The sequence below is a fragment of the Drosophila willistoni genome (assembly GCF_018902025.1).
Source record: "Drosophila willistoni isolate 14030-0811.24 chromosome XL unlocalized genomic scaffold, UCI_dwil_1.1 Seg142, whole genome shotgun sequence".
Classification (NCBI taxonomy): domain Eukaryota; kingdom Metazoa; phylum Arthropoda; class Insecta; order Diptera; family Drosophilidae; genus Drosophila; species Drosophila willistoni.
In genome coordinates this window covers 5,086,776-5,108,412 of record NW_025814053.1, presented here as the reverse complement: position 1 = coordinate 5,108,412, position 21,637 = coordinate 5,086,776, and the positions used below count along the sequence as shown (strand labels likewise).

The window sequence follows — 21,637 nt, the reverse complement described above, 5'->3', positions numbered from 1 at the left end:
TATGTATGTATATAAATAGTATAAGATAAAACGGGATTGGTTTTTTTCTTTTTTTTTTTTAACATATTTTACAAATATTTCTCTTTAAACTTAAACCTAAACAAATATCATAGATAGACAGAAGAAGAAGAAGAGAACATGATAAAGGGAGAAGGTGAATAAATCTATTCTAAATAGTCCATAGTCTTGATAAATTTCACAACAGAGCCAAATAATGTCCAATAGAATTCATCTTCGCCATCAAGTTTTTTACCCAGAAAACAGCTGATATATTCCACAGTGGAGAGCAAACAGGGAGGATTAGCCTGTAAAATAGTAAAATACCAATATAGTAAAATACCAAATTATAATACGATTTAAATAGTTTACCATAATGACTACATAGATGAGCACAGGGAGCAGATCATCAGCAGCAGGCACTCGGCCACTGGACATCCGCAACAGGCTCATTATGCTGGAGATGCAACTGGAATGGCAATTAATATGTGATTTTAGTCAATCAATTCTCTCGATTCTATCTCTCTCATGTGGACCTACTTGATAATACACTGGAGCTTCTCACGCGGCGTCTTGTAGGCAGCCATGTGACACAACTGCTGCTGAGGGAATGTCCATGGAGCCTCGCCGAGATATTCCTGGGCAATGCAGAGAGCCGGATGGGCTGGATGAACGACTCGCTGCAGTTTGCCAATGTGGGCCGAAAGCACAGCATCGCGAGACAGATCCATCTCTTCGTTGGGGAACATCACCTGATCGTACATTTGCTCCAGCACCAATCTCTCGATGGCCGAACGTGCCGCATCCCGTTGCCAATCGTCCTGAAGCTGAGCACTCACTAGCAATTCCTGCAGCAAATTATCGACAAACTCCTCGACCAGTTCGAGACGCTCATCGCTAATGGCGCTCAGTTTGGTGAATTCGGTGAGGAAGGACTGCAATTTGTCCTGCTGTCGCGACCGAGCCAAATGAAGACGTACCAACGATTGCAGTAGAGAACGCTGACAACTTCTAGCCTCGCCACGCAAACGATCCTCCAGCTGATCCAGCTGTTCTGTACGCAGCAGCAATTGCTGGCGATGACGCATCAGATATTGCAAATAGCTTTGCCTACGCTGCAGATCACGTTGCAGTTCGGCCAACAACTGGGCATGCTGGCAGCGTTCCAATTGGGCCAAACAACGCAGGGCTTCCGACACATGGGAGATTTGGGGCAATCGCTGCAAACTGATGCACTGGGCCAATTGTATCTGCAGATATGTCTGCAATGGTGTGGCATCCAAAGAGCGCAGAGTCGCCTGTCGGAAGTCCCCACTATGAAGATCAGTTTTGGATAGAACTGTGCGAAGTTTGAGCTTCATCGTACTGAAACCGATGCCAGGATTTTGACTACAATAGAAGAGAAGTTGTCAAATTTGATTGCCTATAATCTATGATTGAGAGCAGTAAACAAAACTTACCAGCCATTGATGTGATTGTTTAGGGCACTGGTCACTGGAATTACAACACCATTGGGCGCCATGCCATGGCCATTGCCAGTGGAATCAGAATTGGTTGCCTCACTGGAACTGCTCACTTTACGCCTATATTTGGCTAGAATATCCTCGTTGCTATCACAGTAGTTGTGTGTGGCAAAGCTAACACAGGCGGCATTGGGATCAAAGCTAACGCTGCGGCTGCTATCAATGCTTGATATGCGATTGATGTTGGCATTGGCATTGGCCGAGGTGGAAGTGCTCGATTTGCTAGTGTTGCCACGACGATTCTTAAAGATACCCAATTTAAGTTTATTAAATATGCCAGCACCATGATTGTCTCTATCTCTGTCTCTGTCTCTATCCCTATCTCTGTCTCTCTCGCGATCTCTATCACGCTCACGTTGTCGCTGCTGTAATTGGGCATTATCCTTATCGGCACTGGCATCGAAACTAATGCTTTTTGGTATAGCTCCAGTTTGTTTAATTGGTAGCTTAAACAATGATGATGAATTGCTGGCAATAATTGTTGTTGTTGTCTCTGCTGTTGATGTTGCTGCTGCTGCTGTTGTTGATGTTGTTGCTGCTGCTGCTGTTGACGTCGATGCCGCTGCCGATGTGGATGTTGACGCCGCCTGCTGATCCTGATCCACTTGATTCAATTGCATCTGCTGTGTTTGCGAACAGAGAATTTTGATTTCATCTTGCTGCTGCTGTCGCAATTGTTTCTCTTTCTGTTGCTGCAGCTGTTTCTTTTGATGCTCTTGCTTATCATCATCCGTTTTGGATATCATTGAATTAAGCATAATCTCGTGATTCTCATAGTTTAAACTTTGATGACGTCGTGTCGCAGATCCATTGCCACTGCCAGCCAATATGCCGTTACGTCGCCCATCCACAATGGCTGTACGCTGCTCCATTGAGATGCGACGATGCTCGACTGGGGCATTGGATGAATTACCACCTGACGACTCGCATTCAAGACCAATGACATCAAGCAATTGTTGAACCAAACCGGGCGGCTGCTCATCATCTTCTTTAACATGTCCATCCTCTCCCTCCTCCAACTCTTCTTCCTCCTGCTCCTTGTCCTCGCTGCAATCACTAAAATCAATGAGATCTCGATGTTGTTGTTGTTGCTGCTGTTGCTGCTTCTTCTTTCGTTGATGATGCTGATTCTTATGATGATGCGTCTTATGATGATGATTCTTATGATGATGCTTTGGCGGCGCTGCTGGCAACTCATCCAGATTTAGGCTCTGATTACTTATGCTGCTCTCGGCAGATGTCTGCCTCCGCATACATGAGGTGCCCATCAAGGGTGTGGTTTTGCGTCCACTCGCTTCGGCTGCACTGCATTTGTATTGCTGCTGGAAGTTATTATCGCCTCCAAGGACATGGTAACTGGTGCGCACTGAACTCCTGGCCAACGATGATGCCCCCTGATAGTGATGATGGTGATGGTGGTGATGATGATGATGATGCTGCTGGTGGGCATCATCATAAAGATTGACAGCATCAAAAAATGCCGAATCCTCTTGACTGCGTTCCCCTTCACCGCCGCTGCCACTGCCCGGGGTCTCCTCCTCCTCGTCAATGTCATTGTCATCATCATCATCGTCATCTTCTCCATTGGCAGCTGGCGTCGATTTGGCTGTTATGCTTACATTATCATCCGTATCGATTTCGGCCAACTTTTCCGAATCGCTTGCCAGGACATCGGTGCTCCAATTGCTCTCCGAGCGCTGATCCCCACTGGCACGGGCCAGAACTTCGACCACAAAATTGTGATCACCTGGCAGAATGACTGCAGACGGTATCAGAGGAGTGGAGAAATTGCGATCACGATCCCGATCGCGATCGCGATCTCGATCCCGATCCTGTCGCTCATGGGCATCGAGGGTATTCTCCGAGTCACTGGCCAATACATCTGTCGACCAGGTGTCCGATATAATGCTCACATTTTCATCGCCTTCAAATTTTTTCAATTCAAATTTACAAAATTTATCCTCGATATCTGATCGCGCCTTTGAGAGCAGCATCTTTTGCATTTGAGGGTTGGCCACGGCAAGGCTACGGCTAATTTGGCCAGCGACTCCACCGCCGCCGCCTCCGCCACCGCCGCCACCACCAACACTGCTGCCACCGCCGCCATCACCTTCGGTAACCTGCGATGAGGGCGTATCCCGTCCACTTATGTTGGGTGTGCCTCTTCCCGAAACATTGGCCGATACCATGTCGGAGAGATTGTCCTCATTTTCGGGATCGTGATCATGATCTTGTTGCTCCTCCAGATCCAATGAACTGGCCACCGAATGGGCAGCCTCGCTAATTGCCTCCAGATTATCGGACATACCAATCGAGGCATCATCATTGATTTGCGGCCTTCGCATGGCCTCCAAGCTGCTAACATCATCATTGTTCGATGAAGATGGAGCCAACGCGGCCGTAGCCACATTAGCTGGCAACAACTGATCCAGTCCAACCTCAGCCGACGGTCCAATAGAGTTCATTTTCAATACCTCCTCCTCGGTTAATGGCTTTAGTTTACTCTTTGCCGAGGCATTGTAAATACTGAACATTAGCACTGGCTCATCGGGCAAATGATCGTTTACGGAATCGATAGGAACTGCTGCCCCTCCGCCACTGACTCCGCACGAGCTGAGGCTGGTATTGCTGCCACTATGAGAAGATAATTGCTCCATATCACCGTTCGAGGATAGCGACACTCCAAGGTTGCCAGCACTAGAATCGTTGTTTGTGCTGGATGGAATTGGAATCGGAAGCGGTGTGGGAGGAGCCACAGCCACAGTAACCGGAACGGAAACTGGTGTTGGATTGTGAGAGGTGGAGAAACTCATGCCTTTGGCAATTTTCTTTTTTGTGGCCTTGCCCAGACGCATTAGGCCACCATTACTCGTTGAGTTTGAACGTTTCCCACTGGATTTCTCTGGACTTGTTGAAATGCTTCTCTCTGCGGTGGTCGCAATGTCCGGCTGCGGTTGCTGTTTCGGTATTCGTCCCAAAATACGTTGCAATCTCTGCCTATCATCGACTGAGATGACATAGACTTCATCCTGGCTGAGTAGCAAACGAAAGAAGTCCACAAATTGTCCAAGCTCACGTTGATTAATCGCCAATTGATTGCGCTCAAAGTCACTCTGTTGCGGCAATATGGCTACAACATCCTCATCTTCTCCTGTTTGACCCAACATCAAGAGCTCAATTAATTGGGCCAAATCACTGCCGCCGGCCTCTTCACTTAGGGCCAGACGTTGAATCAATTGGACAATCTGATTAAGATTATGACGCATCTGTTCACTGACATTCACATCGATAATGCCCATTAGATCGGCGCTGACTATGGCCGGGCAAATGAAATGTGTGAATACCAGATCGGTGAGCAGTTCCTTTATCTCCAATTCTTGGTATCGTTGCGTCTGCCGCAGTTGGTGGGCAAGAGTTTGGAGTAGCCAGCGCAATGAGCTGGGAAATAGAGCCCAGCTTTGTTGTAAACTCTTTACAAACTCCTGACAATGCGAATGCAGTTTACCCAGTGTTTCGGCATGGAATCTAGCCACATTCCTTTGATACTGTTCATTCGGCTGATCGGCATCGCGAGCATCATCTCCGAATCTTCGTTGTCTTTCCGCTTGACTAAAGCTAAGCATTAATTTATTTGGATCGAGATCTAGCCATATCTCATGCTCACTCAATACACCCATCAGGGGGCCATGCAGGGCGGCGGTTAGGAATATTCGTGCCGAAAACAAAGACTCCACCAGTCTGTGATAGAGCCGGGCAAAGGAGCTGCTGTTTGTGCGCAGCAAACGACGTGGCTGCTCACTGCTAACCAATTGTATTTCGATCAGTTCTCGCAATAATTTCAATAGCAACTCAACGTCCTTTGTATTGATGGCATTGCCATACAGACCCGTCCCAATGATATTGACAATCTGACTCAATTGACTGGTCGATAGCAGGGTCAAACGATCTGCTGTGGCCAGTGACAATGCCAGCAAATATGGTGAGTTATATAGATAATTGAATAGATCTTCGTATGCCAGAGCATGCTGTAATAGAAATGAAAGTAACATATAATTATGATGATATAAGAAGCTCAAAAGACTTGGCAAAATATCAAGTTTCTTTTGAGGTATGTGATATAATGCAATATCGTTCTGTCTTGATTTTGCCCCGATAAAAAAAAGACAAAGTCATTAGGTTGAAAAATAATATCAAACATTCATTCGAAAGTATATTTGAGAGATACAACCAATTGATGATCTAATTGAGCAGATAATTGTGGGAAATTGTTGTTTACACATACAAATTATTGTTAAAATAACAATAATATTTGTTTATTCATGATTGAGCCAGACATAAAAATATGTTTACTTTTAATCGGTGTTTATATGTGTGTGTGTGGGTGGGGTATCTCTCTCCTATCAAGTTACTTAGCAACTATCTCAGTTTCTGTTTGATTTATACGTCATATGTTTGTTTAGATTAATGAGCTGAATCATCCTCATCAACAATTTGTTGAATATTTTGCGATCATTTTTCATACATTTTGTATGTACACTCACCTCATAGGGTAAGACCTGTTTCGCATCCATAAAGGCTACATTATCATAGGCACTTGCACGTCGGCAACATTGAAACGGATCATGATCTGTACGTGTCAGCAGTAGATCATGCAAATTTTGTCTCTGCTGAGCACAGATATAGGCCAACTGTAATGCAAATAAACAATATTAACGAATGATCTTTCTATGGGCTAAATAAGGATATTCACCTTGGTTATGGTCCCGGCATTCGTTTCCAGTGCTCCAGTCAGCTGGGCAAAGGCTGCCTGTTCATGCTGTATAAAGAGCTGCTCCTGTCTTAAGGTTCGTGCCAGATCCATAATCTCTAGCAGATTATCAGCAGCTCCAGTGGGCTCCATAATGCAGCCGATTGCTGGCTACATAAATACACACAAAGAACAACAACGAAGAAGCATATAAATATTAGCAACAATTTTGCATTTTTAACTGGGTTAAGTGAATTGACCCCCGCAGCATATCAAATGGAGCAATTTAATAATAATATTAGTTTTCAAAAATTTATTTGTGGGTGTCGTCACATGAAATCGGAGCTTTGACATTTTGTTAAATTGATTTGTTTATTGGTTAACAACAATTAGAATTTAGAGGGGGCGTCGAATGGGAAGGTAATTGATGACAAAGTGAACTATACTCGGCTAACGATCAAAGCGAGACTGGAACTCAAGAGAGATTCCCCCAGTTTAGAGGTTGCCAACAAAAAGACACTTTGGCGTATACGTAATTGTTGTGCGGGTAACACTTAATGTTTTTGCTTTTTGTTGTAAAATTATTTAAACAAAGAATACGAATGACATGAGTACATTGTAGTATGGAAAATGGGGAGAGTCTAGCAAGCCGACTTTACAATACCCTCATAATTAATAAACGGTTTTGCTTGCTAAAATCTTAATACCACATGCCATGACCATATAGAAGGGTATATACCCCGCCACAACCGATATCAGTTGTAGACCTCTGTCTTGTATATGCATAGTATAACCAACAAAACTTGTGTTTTATCTCAGGTAACAAGGGAAATTCTCGATTTCCATCAATATTTGAACTGAAATTAACGCTCACTTGTTACTTTGTAAGGGCTGCGAGTGTTGTAGGAGGTGGAGATGGCTTAAAAGAGGTAGAAGAACTTGAATTGAAGTTCAATTTTAACTAAACACAAGTAAATGTTTAAATTTTATTTTTATTATTATCAGGTATTGATATCAGCGCCTTAAGCAGGCGTTTAACAGATAAAAACCAAGTACAATAATGGGTCATACCTTGGGTTGACGGTTTTCAGAGGGAACTGGGATATATAGTATAGTTGAACACACAATGAATAAATGATGGTACGGTACGTGAGATGTGAGGGATTCGGATTCGGATTGAAACAATTGAAACACACAAAAGTGAGGAATGTGCAAAATAACAACAAACACAAAAACTGATTTGTTGCGCTCATTACACACACACACAAACACACCCTACATATACACACACATATATATATATATATATGCCAAATAAATGGGGGGAGGGCTATCTCCCTAGTTTCCCCTTTCCTAGTTCCTCTTCCTCATTGTTGTTTTCTAATCTATCAAAGTGATGCAGATGTGTGTGTGTGTGTGTGGAGGGGTAATGGTTGAAATTATTATTGGGAAAATTGCAAGCGTAGTTCTCCCCAACAATCACATCCCCCTCCCCCACACCCACCAAAACACTTAAGCGTGTGGGCGATTGTCACTGTACGCGAAGGCCAAATTGTTGTCGCTGTCGTTGTGTTGTGAAAGCCGCAGACTTATGAATGAATGAATGAGGCGAGTAAATGCGCCTGGAGCACTATCACATAGTTGTTACACATTTATTTGAATTCACTTACATTGGCCCCGTTATTTTTGTTAATTCGCTTTTATCGTATTTTACAAAACTAATGTGCCCCTTTCCCACTTTTAACAAATTAAAGACCTTAACAAACTAAACTAATTACAACAAAAAAAAGAAGGCAATAAATTATAACGCACAGTGTGACCATAGTCAGCGAATATTAAAATCGCAACCATGCAATTGAATTGTATAATAAATGCAACTCTGTGCTGGTTGTTTTTATTTAAAAATTGCACGAAATGTTTTATAAATAATTAACAACAATTGTTATTCCTGCTTGTTTTTATTGACAGATGTCAGTGAAATTTAAATTAAGACAAAATAAAAAAATTGGCCCATATGTATTTCGATATAATTGTTGTGACTTTGTTATCGCAGTCACTAGAATATCGTCCGTCACTAGTTTCGGCAAACTCACAACGCTAGCGACAGCTGTTTTGTAGCTGTGCTTCGTTTTGCTTTTTCTTTTTCTGAAATCAACTTTTTTGTTTGAAGTACATAATAATTCAACAATTTAAACAAAATGCCGAAAGTGCGTCGTAGCCGTAAACCACCTCCAGATGGCTGGGAGCTGATTGAACCAACGCTCGAGGAATTGGAGCAGAAAATGCGAGAAGGTAAGTAAATGGGAAATGAATGATGCCACAATATTAATATTAAACGTTTACATTTTAATTTTCTAGCCGAAACAGAGCCGCACGAGGGCAAACGTATAACAGAATCGTTGTGGCCAATCTTCAAAATTCATCATCAAAAGACACGTTACATCTATGATCTATTTTATCGCCGCAAGGCCATCAGTCGGGAGTTATATGATTACTGTCTAAAGGAGAAGATTGCAGATGGCAATCTGATAGCCAAGTGGAAGAAATCTGGCTATGAGAGTCTATGCTGTTTGCGTTGCATACAAACACGTGATACAAATTTTGGCACCAACTGCATCTGCCGTGTGCCCAAGTCAAAACTGGAAGAAGGACGCATCGTGGAGTGCGTACATTGTGGATGTCGGGGTTGTTCCGGCTAATATTGGATATCGAGAATGAGAGCCAAAACAAAAAACAAGAACTTTTGCTGTTCTAACCCCAATATATCCATTATAGCATATAGATTTTAGGTACACACACACACACACACACAAACAATGACTTTTGTTATTGACTTTTACTTCATTTATTCTCTATTTTTTTTTGTACATCGAATTTTAAGATCGTGGCTTCCTAAGAGTATGTAAATATAATAAACTACCAGCAAATGGGAGTCTACTTAAAGTGTAATATTCTTTTTATAACCCATACGCCGCTTCCATAGCAGTACTAATAGAGGGTATATCAATGTCGTCGCAATAAATTGTCAACTGGATGTTTATTTTTGTCCTGGCACTCGATGCCACTTCAATTGACCGTTGTTAATGAATTTTTGTATAAACGAATTTGAAACGAACGAAAATATTCTGCCAATGACAGGTTTTCAATGTGAAGAGAAGTGCTCTTGAAAGAACCTTTATATAATGTGATGACGTACAAATTGGTCAACGCTAAAGATTGAAGTTCTTAACTACAATTCAATACATACACATATTTTAATGAAAGAAAATCAATTTCTTTTGCCTAATTGAGGACGTGGTCCCTCAGCAACTTAGCCCTATATACAAAATCAATGTCTTAATGTTAAAAATATATATTTTCGATTCACATGTTAACCATATAGAAACTAACTAACAAGACACCTTACTCTCCCTTGTATCTGATATTGCGGTCAACGTCTTCGTTTGCATGTTTTTTAGAGTTCTTGTCTAGAAAGCTAAAGGCAAACTCCCACCAATCCATTGGCAATAGCTCTTCAGAATGCTTCGCATCGTATTTGCATCCCGACATGGCTACATCACGACCCTCATTCGCTAATGACAGATACAAGGGTCTTTCAGCAGGTGGACAGTGACCAAGACAGAGAGGAGTGAATTGCGATGATGGGCGTCGCTTGAAAGTGCGTAATTTCTGCAAATTCAAATAGTTATAATATTGGCGTAACTCCTGCATACGAAGGCGGCAAAAGCCCGTAGAAATGCCGCCATGTGGATCCAGTTTGTGTGCAATGTCGGACCAAATCCTCATCTTTGCGGCACCGACTAAGAAATTCTTATGATCAATATCCCATAGGCACTCATAGCGACCATATAAGTTAATCAATTTTATATTCAATAACTGCTTAGGGTTAAGCTTAGATGACGGTACCGTTGGCGAGGACTTCTTCAATCTGGAACTGGATGGGTTATCTCGTCGGAGCACCATTATTATATATATGTATCCAAAATATATAAATATATATAGTCAAAAAATAAAACTATAAAATATACAAGATCATTGACTACATATATCCCATACGAAGTATAATTTTGTTATAACAAACTTGAAGAAATCTTCGTAACCAACTTGGATACATTTTTTTCAATGGCAAACTGATTTGTTTGAAAATTATTGAAAACAAAGGTAACTCGAATTTCTAAACAAGGAGTTTCTTCGAAGTTCTGTTATTCCTAAGTTTTTATATCATTTTCAAGATCTTTTTGGACACTCTGAATGTGATGTGATGTTTTCTATATAGGGTTCAAATGCTTTTTAGAATCTCAAAATCGACCGCTAATTGATTTGGTTTCAAACGTTTTTAAGATAGGTCACTTGGGAATTCATTCATCTCACTCTTGTGAGGTTAGATTCACTTTGAAGATCAGTTGACACTTTTGTGAGGTTAGATTGACTTTGGAGAACCCATTCTAGACGATCCAATGTGTGCTTCTTTGGTATTACCATGTTCTCGGATTTCGTTTTATCTCAATTCTACTGTAAAAAGGTTATTGAATTCATTTGAAATGTTATTATAATATATTCTTAAAAAAATCTTCTAACTTTCTGTGCGGCCCTCGTAGTGTTTATTTGATAGAGTGAGAGGAAACTGAGACAATAGTAAGTAACTATTTACACTTGTACATTTTCAAGTTTAATCCAACTCACAGTTATTTGAGTTTTCAGCTTCCCCGCCGCGAAGTCTTCTGAAACGATAAGAAAACTCGAAACCTTTTGAAATGATAAGGCAATTGTATTTCAAACTGTACCTTAAACTAAAAATCGGTTTAGGGGCTCAACCCAAAGCATGGGTCGAACAGGTAGTCATATAGTCATTTTGGATATTTATCATGCATGTTATGTCTTGTTTACCTAATCCAGGGACTTGAACCATTAAATTAACTGCCTCCGGAAAAGGGATTTGTCCACCAATAAAAAGGGTAAATTAACAGATTATAGCAGGTCAGTAAACCTTTGCTATAAGAGGTAAATTATTGGATTACAGTAGGTCAGTAGAAATAAATAAACAGTTTGCCGGAAATTCTAGTTGTCATGTTTTCAATCTTTAACAAACATCTGGCAAGAAAGCAGGTCTTTAGGATAAATGGTCAATTGGCAGATGTTTTAATATACACAACTAGGTAACAGATCCAACATCTCCAAATGTGATAATCGTGGAGTTTGACAGGCTAAAGTTATTATGGCCAATAAGAGGCTATATCTTCCCTTGGAATCTGTGGGTTATACATATATTCGAAAGAAAAGTGCATCGTTTAGAAGATATTATCACAACTATTGTGAATATTTTCAACATTGAATGAATCGAGCGGAGAGCCAGTGGTAATTATTATAGAAAACACTAAAGTTTGTTTGTTTGGAAACTGATTTTCATGCTGAATCATCAGCAAAACTTTAAAAACAAAACGCAAACATAATTCTTTTGAGGTCCTGGTTGATAATAACTGCCAAAGGATTTGTTGACATGTCGGGACATGCTTGCGAACATTAATTCGTAATCAATTCGTCAGTTCAATTTGTGTTTATGTTAGTTAGTGGTCTACAAGAAGAAGTGTTTCATTAGTAACTAAGATCAATTGTCATATTATGCCCTCTTGGATAATCTTACCTGTCGCTAATCCATTTGTTTACATCTTGCATTGGGAAAAACCAGGACACCCAGCCACCCTATAGGACGATAGGTATGTCACATACATACATATGTGGGCACAAACAAGATCATAAAACTTGATTCACAAAAAAGGGGTCGGCTACCTAAGAAGCTAATCTACCTAAATGTATAATACAAGTGACCTGACCTGAACTAGGCCTAGGTTAGTTTGTATAAAAGTAGAAAGCATTCGTTGAATGCTCATCAGATGGTCGACATACGTCAAAGCGATAACAAGATGGAACAGAGTGCAAATCTTTATCTACCGAATTTCTATACACAGCTGGCATCTGGTTCGACTTTTGCTGACCATCGCACGGAGAAGACAATGCCACATCATCGGTATTATCAACAACATCATCATCTACATCAGCAGCAGCAGCATACCCAACATCATGACAAGCCGGAGCAAATCGATCAATTGGTGGCCCTGGAATTGCAGCATCTAAAGACGCACTACGCCGACGAGGAGCAACGCTATGTGGATCAAATGTTAATTGAAAATCCAGTGGTAGTGGAACGACGATCACCAGCTGTGGTCAGCAGCCCATCCGCGACCAGTATACCCACGGCACAGAAAAGCAGATCACATGGCTCCCGCGATGATGCACAGCGTCAGCGGGCGGAATCCTGTCGCAAATCCCGCTACAATAACAAAATCAAAAAGGCCAAATTACGTTTCCGTCACAAGTTCGTTTGCAGTCAATTGAACGAAAGCGCCGGAGTCTTGGATTACATGCGAGAGGTGATTGCCCAGGCGGAGACACAGCTCCTGGCACGAGGCTTCAATCGAGTGGCCTTGGAACGCATGCGTCAGACTTTTGGAGTGAATCAGTGCAACGGCTCAGCGGATATAATGGACCAGTGAGCCACCGTTCAACCAGTTTAAACGAAACCAAAACAAGAAATTCAGTCTGTTTTTCTAACTATATAGTTTATATATATTTTTTTTTATTTTATTGTTGATTACATTTTATGCATAGTTTGTAAAGTATTAAAGAAAAAACAAAACTTGATAAAACCAAAAACAAATAAATACAATTTGAAAATAACATTGAAAAGATTTTATCAATCAAAACAAAGGTCAATAAATTGTCCATAAATCGACTATAGAAGCTAAACCCTTCTGTACATTAGGGATATGATTTATTCATTATTCCTATTCACGCCAAAAATGGGAAATTCCTTGACGAATATTCTTTTTACATCGAAATATTTGTTTCTCAAGTAATAAGAATTGTGTAAAATACGATGAATCTTATTATTGAGTGGAAATGCAGATTTCGCATGTTTTCAACACTCGTTAACGGTCATCCAAATATATAAGTAAAATTCGGAGCATTATTAGTTTAGTTGGCTGACCGTGCGTATACGTGATGGCTGATGAAATGATGCAAGAAAAGAACAAAATAAAAGGCTGCTGATGGTGTCAAGGTTTCAAATTTATTTGTATAAGTAATAATGCTTCTCATTGTCTGATCATTTTCAATCTACACGTTTTTATCATTATGGACAGTGCTTATAATAATATGTGGTTTATTCCGTTTTATCCATTTATCAATTACTTAGCTGATGACCTATGTGCTCGACGTTTGTGTATTGAATAAATATATATACATACATATATATATATAAAATATGCATACACATATATACTTATAATCCCATAGAAGGCCAGCTACAATAAGCTAGGCAGGAGCAAGAGCAAAAGCAGGAGCAGGAGCAACAAATGTTGATGGGGCTTAAGAGGGTTTAAGTTCAGTTCATTTGCGTTGAGCTGGCGTTGCATTACGTTGCCTAGGTGCAGATGCCGTGCACAAATCCAGCATGATTGTATCTCGCGCTTATTAAGTATTTACTTATTTTTGCATCGCATTCCCCCAGACCTCCCTCTACCCGCAACCCCGAAGCCATGCCATCCCACTGCATCCCTTAAGCAGTATCGAATAAAATCTCGTTATATGCAATGCGAAACTATTAGAAGCAGATAATCTCTGTATAGCGTATCCATAACGTGGTGAAGTGACTTCCGTTGCCAGTAATCGTGAGGTGAGTCAATTATTATTTATTGGTGACCTATTTAAGATTCGACTTGGATCTAATTTTAAACATTTAAGTTGACCCTTAGGGTATCTAATGTGTCGATGTCTAGCATGGATTTAAGCTATGGGCCTCATGCTGATACATTGTTGTTGTCTTCACTTTCGTGTTGCCCAATTTGTGGTCATATTGTGTGCCATCCTTCGATCAGCAATGTTAAGTGCAATAGCGAAAACCATCAATAAACTCCAATGTCTACACTTTTCTTTTCAATTCACATTGTCTGTGTGGACCACAGTGTGTGTCTGTGTGTGTGTGTATGTTTTTCCAAATGAAAAATAAATTGGAAAATTGAAAAAGCAATTCATCGCATTAGAAGCTGCTCAGACTCTGGCCACCATGACTATAAGTTGAAGGTTTTTCTTTTCTCTTCTCTTCACTTGGTTTGCCCCCCGCCCTTCGCCTACCTTAATCGTCAGGTGTGCCCTAGCAAAAGAAAGAGAAAATATATGGCAAATATATTAGCAGGTGTGGGTATATATATATATGTATATATATATATATATAGGATGCAATTTGATGCACGGAATCTTTTTCAATGGCAAAAGTTTTAACCATGAAGTGCATCAAAGAAATGATGGGCGTGCCCAAAGGTTTTATGACCCAACGATAAAATCAAATTGAAGTTTTTTCTTTTGTCAGTTAATATTATGATGCCACGGGCAATGTGCAATGACAATGGCAACAAGGGCAACATCATTGGTAAGAGCACTTCATGCGAAGCGCACTCACTTTCAGCTACGTGAAAAATGTCAACTTTAAGTATCAAATATCAAGAGATCTTTGTTGCATTGCTAGTTTAACTTACCTGAAAATATATATAGTAATTTAAGCAGAACAGAAACTTTCCAGGTGTGTGCAATTCGTTTAGTTAGTAAGAGATGTTTTTCACTTTAACGATATCTTTTGATGTGAATTGAACATGGAAGGTTTAGTTAAATAGAAGACAAAATAAGATGATAATTAAGTTAACTAAAAATGATAAGTAGACTCAAAAGAGTGAATATCTTTTTGGCAATATTTTACATACTTTATAAACACATCTCGCACACCCAAAGAAGCTGCAATAAGTAAACTTATTTTAAAAGGCGTCAAAACCTTCTGGACTAGAAAAAAGTCTTGTTTTTAATATTATTAATAAAAATAAATAAACTGTGATAATAACAAGTCAGTTTTATGGGATGGGGAAATGTTATGAGTTTTAAAAATTGAATTCCCATGAATTTCCCCATCATTATGGCTTAGAGAAGTTCTTGTGAGGTGTGTGTGTGTGTGTTTACATTAAAATATATATGGATAAGGGGGAAAAATGGCACTTGTGGGTGTATGTGTGGGTGAGTGTGTGTGGGTGTGTGTGGGTGTGTGTGTATTGATTTAGCAATGACAATTGACAAAACGAATGCGCACAATTTCATATGCCACAATGGGATGTTTATTTAGGAGCTGAGAGACCTCAAAGACCTTCTGACCTCCTGACACATAACGAGTCTCTGATTACGCTCAAGTAAACACAAATTCAAGCCAAATTGCAGGTGTCAAAATACACACAAGGTGGATTGCTGGAACAGAGAAGAGGGGAAGAGTGGGGCCCTTTCCATTTGACTGCGACCTCTGTTGAGGGTGCTCTGTTTCTGATTCATTTATGAAGTTGTAACTGTTGTAAGAGCATGTCCACTCTCCACTCAATATTGCTGCTAATTCTTGGTTTCCCATGGAGTGAAAGTTCATCTCGGTTTACTTTGATGGAATTGAATGATTTAATGATTATGCCCACTCGAGATGTCCTCCAATTGCATGTACGTCTACGCACCAATGCAGATGCCTCAAATATATATGTGCAATGGTTTCTAAATCACTCGCAATTGCCTATTATTGTGCAAATGGGACAGGAATGGCAGCTAAACGAACAAAATCGGTTGGCTAACAAGGAGCAGGAGCAGGATCAAGACCTAGAACCAGAACAGAATCCAGATAATCGTTTAAACATAGCCATGGTCACAAGTCTAACGGAATTCATCAGTACGCCAATGCCGACTAGTCGGGCCGGCATCTATTTCAATATACTCGAAGAAACTGGTGCGGATCTCTCGCCGAATGAGCTGATGCTATTGGAGCAAAGTTGCCGTTTGCAATGGACCCAGCATAAGATCTATAATCGTTATATTCTAACTACATATGGCATCTGGTTTTACGATCCATTCGGCCGCATAGACAATGGATTCGGTCGACTTGTATCCTATGCAGGAGATGAGATCTTACCCACTCTACTGTTTCACGATATGCGCGGTTATCCTTTGCGTGTCCAGATGTTCAAGTCGGTGTATGCTCGACCCGAAATAGACAAGGAGACTGGTTTGCTGGTTCGTGTCACTGGACTCGATTGGTTGGTGGCTCAAATGCTGCAGGAGAGATTGAATTTCACCATGGTGCTGCAACAGCCGGATAAGAATTATTTTGGGTATGCTTAATAACCTATCCTGACTGTCTGTGGCATACTTTAAGGGGCAACCAAAGTATATTTATTTTCCCTTTTTATCTAGTGAACGCAGTGCAAATGGCAGCTATAATGGAGCAATTGGTTCAATTATACGAGATGGTTTGGATATTTGCCTAACGGGATTCTTTGTCAAGGACTATTTGGTGCAGCAGTTTATGGACTTTACGGTGGCCGTTTACGATGATGAATTGTGCATTTATGTGCCCAAGGCGAGCCGTATACCCCAATCGATATTGCCGATCTTTGCCGTTGGCTATGACATTTGGTTGGGTTTCATTTTATCGGCCTTTGTCTGTGCCCTAATTTGGCTAGTGTTGCGCATAATCAATCTGCAGCTAAATATTGTCAGAGTCCATGGCAAACGGCTATTTCAGCAGGCTCTGGCCATTGTGGTCGACACTTGGGTCGTTTGGGTGCGTGTAAATTTGTCCCAATTGCCGGAGAGTTATGCGGAACGCATGTTTATTGGCTCATTGTGCTTGGTCAGTGTCATATTTGGTGCCATATTCGAATCAAGTCTGGCCACTGTCTATATACATCCGCTGCATTATCGTGACATTGTTACGCTGCAGGATCTCGATGACAGCGGCCTCAAGGTGGTATATAAGTATACCTCAATGGCGGATGATCTATTTTTTAGCGAGACATCGCCACTTTATGCCAGTCTGAATAAGAAGCTATCATGGAATCGTGATCTCCATGCGGATGTCATAGACGATGTGGCACGGCATGGCGGCAAGGCGGGAGTATCCCGTTATCTATCCCTGATGCTCGAGTCATCGCACTATATGCTAATGCGTCGCATTTGGATAGTACCCGAGTGTCCGAAATATTACACCATCTCGTATGTTATGCCACGGGACGCACCTTGGGAGGATGCAATAAACGCTTTGCTTCTGCGTCTCCTCAGTGCTGGCATCATCGCCAAATGGATAAAGGATCAAAAGTCTCAAGTAGATATTGAGATGCGTGGCAAAATGACCGAAGCCGATGCCGATGACAATGTTGTGCGAGTCCTAACTATCGAGGATCTGCAATTGGCCTTCTATGTGGTGGTGTGTGGCAATCTGTTTGGCCTATTGGGATTTCTGCTAGAACATGCCTGGCAGCGCATCACCGTGAAGGTGAAGGCAACGACTTTTAGATACCCCACATCAAGTACTCGACCTTTGGTCGATTGAACCACCTTTCAGAAGAGTCCTTTAGCAAATGCCTGGAGAAACTAAGAAGTTTATGAACTGATGTAAAACGACATCAAAAATATGTGTACCTATAGCAAGTTGGTCTGCCAGATTTGAGGCTGAAGAGACTTAGTAAGTTCCACATAATAAGTTCCTAAAATAAAGTAACTAAATCAATATTCTAAAATTTAATTTTCTAAAGTAATAAAGAATAAAAGACAAAAATCTTGATACGAATTTCCGTAAACTTTTAATTCTAATAAACCTTAAACTTATTCTTTTGAAATAAACTCAGATTAAATTAAGACTTAATTAATATGTAAAGATAATAAATGACTTAATTTATAATGACTCTACTTTAGTCGCGCTTGATCAATAGATTTGATTTATTGTCATAGTTGGAGGTGTACAAATTTAAGGACAAAACTTTTTGAAATCGTTCAAGAAATGCTAGAATTACAGATTCGCAAAGTTACGAGTTTTTAAGAATTATAGAGATATTGGTCGATTTCTAAATGATTTCAAAAAGAAATATCTCAATTGAATGGCTTTTGTCACTTCAAAATAAATTTGGACTCGATTTGAAAAACGAAAACATATATTTATGTGTGATGATTTATCTAATAGCTGTTTATGTGCATTGACATTTAATTGAAACAATGAATGCTTCATTGATAATGTTGTTAAATTTACATTGCTGCTGCTTAAATAATCATCCCACTTGCAAATGAGTTAAGCATTTGATTTTGGGCGAGGGACGGGGGAGTGTCGAAATTGCAACCAAAATGTCACATTCCCCAGTTACTCAGACATCCCAGTTGATGCTGCCAGTCACGAAAGGCTTCTGCAATTCATTGTTTATGTGTGTGTTTGTATGTGCCATTCGCAATTCGCCATTCGCCATTCGCCATTCTCCATCCTTCGTTTTCCATCCTCCGTTTTCCATCCTCCATTCCCCATCCTCCATTCGCAATGCGCATTTGAATGTTTAAATGAGTTGCCGTTGTCGTTGCCATTGCCTGGCATTCTGGCTGATTTAATTGTCATTTCGTGTGCGAGAACTATGGCAAGAAGGAACTACAGTCAATACCTTAGTGGAATGACCCAGTGATTAGCATTTGATTTGACTTCCTTTAAAAACCAACAAGTTAAACAAACTCTACGTTCTTCATTGTGTCCCCTCACTTGTATTGTATGTCTATGCAAAACTTCTTATTGGTTTGTTTAGTCAATGAAGACTGTAGACAATTTGTGGGATTTTGTAATGAACATTTTGAACGGGGTGTGAATGGTTGGGGAGGAGGTGGCGAGGGGGTGTGGCAAGAGACAGCCCACATACACAAACTGCAAAATTTTGGTGACTTCCAATTCGATTGCCTTGGTGTATATATCCATTGTTAAACATTGCTAAATTATATAAACCCAGCTGCTCCGTTGAAGCGCCCATTGCACTCGATGAATATACATAGAGAAATGTTTGTATGTACATTCAGGCAAACCAGTGGCGCATCTAACAATGTGAAATGGGGAGACTATTGCCCCATAAAGTATGCAACGGACCACAAATACACTCTTTAAAAGCTATAACACGAAAATGATTTTTGTTCTAAAGAAAAAAGATTTCTTCTATCGCCTATAGCATACTTTAGGGGCAAAACTTAGAAATTACAACCGCCTTTGGTACACACACACACACATACATACATATATAGTGGTATAAAGTGGTGCTATATAGTGCCACATAGTCATGTATTTTTCTGCATTTGCATTGCATGCTTTTAGGCGTGAATGGATTTGCCATTTTTCGCTTACATGACACAATTGAATCAAAATTTAAAGCTAGCTAAAAACGGACATGGTTTTTGGCTAAAGGGATTGCTAACGAATTGATAAATTTGCAAATTACTGGGATTGGGTTGGGTTGGCTAGGAGCTGATGGTATTATTCACACTCTGGTAATTTCATGGCTAAAATGCATTCCCGTGCTCAATGCTTAGATTTGAAACGATTCGAAAGCAAATAAAAGAATTGAAAAAAGTGAAAACATCTTCAAATAGATCATCAGTAGGATAATCAAATTCTGTAAAAGAACTCGGCATTGAGGATAGACTCTTCTTTAGTATTTGACATATTAAATTTGAAGACATTTCTAACACTGTAAATTGAAAACAGAAACAAAACAAAAATCAAAATATCGCACAAATATATTAGAACGCACCTCATAAATGTGATGGGGAGCACATGATTTTCAATTTTCCATTTAACGAGATAATCAAATTGACATTGACACAACAAAATCGTTGTTTTGTCTTTCTCTTGGTTTCCATTCATTCTGAATTCAGTATTGGCTTTCAGTCTCATCAGCATGCTCGTCACGTCTAAATGTGACCGAGTGCAAAATATTTGCTTCTTAGGCCTTAAAGGAGGCCCCTTTTTGCCGTCATCTACATTCTGGATTCCTTTCCACTGGTTCCCCATCGTCATCGTCATCATCATCACCATTATCATCATCATCATCATCATCATGGGGCAATGATGAGCTGTCAAGTGGCCCCCGACAAACGAAAAAAATAAAATTCAGGGGGTAAGAGATTAAAGAAAATTTGGTTTTGATTGAACTTTGCTTATATTTTGATAATATGGATATATGTTTATTGGATTCTCGATGGGTGCCTCCCTCTCATACCCCATACCAATATATGTTCATACGTATGTACAAGAAGAGGCCAATAATTCAAGAAATCTCTAAAAGAAAACCCAAATAAAATAATACCATACAAAGAATTCGTATAATGTCACAATTTTATTCCTAGAATTTTTGAGAATAGGTCACTTTGTTAAAAAAAGAAATATGTACATTTTATTTAATAAATCACTGATATGGTTAAATATTTAATAATCTATTTGAATTTTAGGCGTGTGAAATGAAAATTTCAATTAAAATTATTACGAATTTCAATTAAATTAATGCATATTTTAGACAATTGAATTTAAATCTCTATGCAAAGAAACTAACTATTTAAATTGGCTAATATAATTTATTATTGGGCTTTCTCTTTCCCTCCTTCTGTGTCTATCTCTTTTGCTCTCGTCTCGCTTCACTGTGTTAAGCGCGAATGCAATTATCCAACCAAAAAGGGGAGAAAATCTGCACTCAATTAATTCTGCATTCAATTTTCCGTGAACACAAAATGCAATTGAAACGAATGAAAGGCAAAAACAAAAATACAAAAAAAAAAAAAAATAAATAAAATCAAAAGGCCACCCAACAAGAAGAATTTGTAGCCGAAACATGAAACATGCGTGTAGAGTGGCAGAAACGAAATGAAACGAAATAGAAAAACAACAAATAATTAAACCAAATGAAGACTAAGAAATGAGAAAGAAATAGGCGAACGGCGGCGCACGCCTTTCGTGCCGCAACATCAAAATTTTTAGTTTATTTCCAACTCATAACTTTTGTTTATCTTTATACCCTGTGTTCATGCACAATGCGAGAAGGGTATATTTGTCGATACATTAATGTAATGTTGGGTAGGGGAGGGGGAGACCCCCTACAAAGAATGAAAGAAACCAATTGTAGATATATGTATATTTAGATAACAAACTACTTCACTTGGCTTAATATTAGAACTAGTCAATCTAGTGTTTAGTGAACTGAAGTATATAGTTTAGTATTTTTCGCTTTTCTTATTAGTATTCTTAGATCGAGATCGAGATTTTTTAATAAATAGAGAGTGTGAGAGAGAGAAAGGGAGGGAAAAGAGAGAGAAATATCATAACCTTAAATTTTGTCACACTTTCGTTAATTCCTTCTTTATCGTTATTGTTAAATTTTAACTTCAAAATAGAACAGTTTTTACCTATACAGTAAAAAGAAAGATATTGTTAACTACGGTGAACCTATAA

The 21,637-nt window shown here is 39.7% G+C and overlaps 4 protein-coding genes across 4 annotated transcripts; 3 read left to right on the top strand and 1 right to left on the bottom strand.

Moving 5' to 3' along the window:
• Positions 1 to 36: 36 nt before the first annotated feature.
• Positions 37 to 8,048, bottom strand: LOC6644742 (receptor-mediated endocytosis protein 6 homolog). Its single transcript, XM_023177119.2, has 7 exons — positions 7,938 to 8,048; positions 6,271 to 6,438; positions 6,062 to 6,208; positions 1,458 to 5,545; positions 538 to 1,386; positions 370 to 466; positions 37 to 305 (listed from the first exon to the last, which is right to left on the bottom strand). The coding sequence occupies exons 2-7, from the start codon at positions 6,418 to 6,420 to the stop codon at positions 165 to 167; spliced, it is 5,472 nt and encodes a 1,823-aa protein (XP_023032887.1). The 5' UTR covers positions 6,421 to 6,438; positions 7,938 to 8,048; the 3' UTR covers positions 37 to 164.
• Positions 8,049 to 8,335: 287 nt separating this feature from the next.
• Positions 8,336 to 9,210, top strand: LOC6644743 (protein BUD31 homolog). The gene is made up of 2 exons (XM_002067558.4): positions 8,336 to 8,559; positions 8,626 to 9,210. Exons 1-2 carry the CDS (start codon positions 8,466 to 8,468, stop codon positions 8,964 to 8,966), a joined length of 435 nt encoding a protein of 144 aa, XP_002067594.1. The 5' UTR covers positions 8,336 to 8,465; the 3' UTR covers positions 8,967 to 9,210.
• Positions 9,211 to 12,091: 2,881 nt separating this feature from the next.
• LOC6644795 (protein sisterless A) lies at positions 12,092 to 12,969 on the top strand. Its single transcript, XM_023177024.2, has one exon. It carries the CDS (start codon positions 12,159 to 12,161, stop codon positions 12,816 to 12,818), a length of 660 nt encoding a protein of 219 aa, XP_023032792.1. The 5' UTR covers positions 12,092 to 12,158; the 3' UTR covers positions 12,819 to 12,969.
• A 2,823-nt stretch (positions 12,970 to 15,792) lies between these two features.
• On the top strand, positions 15,793 to 17,728 carry LOC6644796. The gene is made up of 2 exons (XM_002067561.2): positions 15,793 to 16,508; positions 16,591 to 17,728. The coding sequence occupies exons 1-2, from the start codon at positions 15,793 to 15,795 to the stop codon at positions 17,726 to 17,728; spliced, it is 1,854 nt and encodes a 617-aa protein (XP_002067597.2).
• The last annotated feature ends 3,909 nt before the right edge of the window (positions 17,729 to 21,637 follow it).

What these genes read in the sequence shown, in the direction of transcription:
- LOC6644796 (XM_002067561.2), top strand. Translation starts at nt 15,793, where the DNA reads ATGGAATTGAATGATTTAATGATTATGCCCACTCGAGATGTCCTCCAA. An exon ending in CCGGATAAGAATTATTTTGG is followed by an intron (nt 16,509 to 16,590) that starts GTATGCTTAATA and finishes CTTTTTATCTAG; the next exon opens with TGAACGCAGTGCAAATGGCA.
- LOC6644795 (XM_023177024.2), top strand. Translation starts at nt 12,159, where the DNA reads ATGGTCGACATACGTCAAAGCGATAACAAGATGGAACAGAGTGCAAAT.
- LOC6644743 (XM_002067558.4), top strand. Translation starts at nt 8,466, where the DNA reads ATGCCGAAAGTGCGTCGTAGCCGTAAACCACCTCCAGATGGCTGGGAG. An exon ending in GGAGCAGAAAATGCGAGAAG is followed by an intron (nt 8,560 to 8,625) that starts GTAAGTAAATGG and finishes TTAATTTTCTAG; the next exon opens with CCGAAACAGAGCCGCACGAG.
- LOC6644742 (XM_023177119.2), bottom strand. Translation starts at nt 6,420, where the DNA reads ATGGAGCCCACTGGAGCTGCTGATAATCTGCTAGAGATTATGGATCTG. An exon ending in AAGCTCCAGTGTATTATCAA is followed by an intron (nt 467 to 537) that starts GTAGGTCCACAT and finishes TTGCCATTCCAG; the next exon opens with TTGCATCTCCAGCATAATGA. An exon ending in TCATCTATGTAGTCATTATG is followed by an intron (nt 306 to 369) that starts GTAAACTATTTA and finishes ACTATTTTACAG; the next exon opens with GCTAATCCTCCCTGTTTGCT.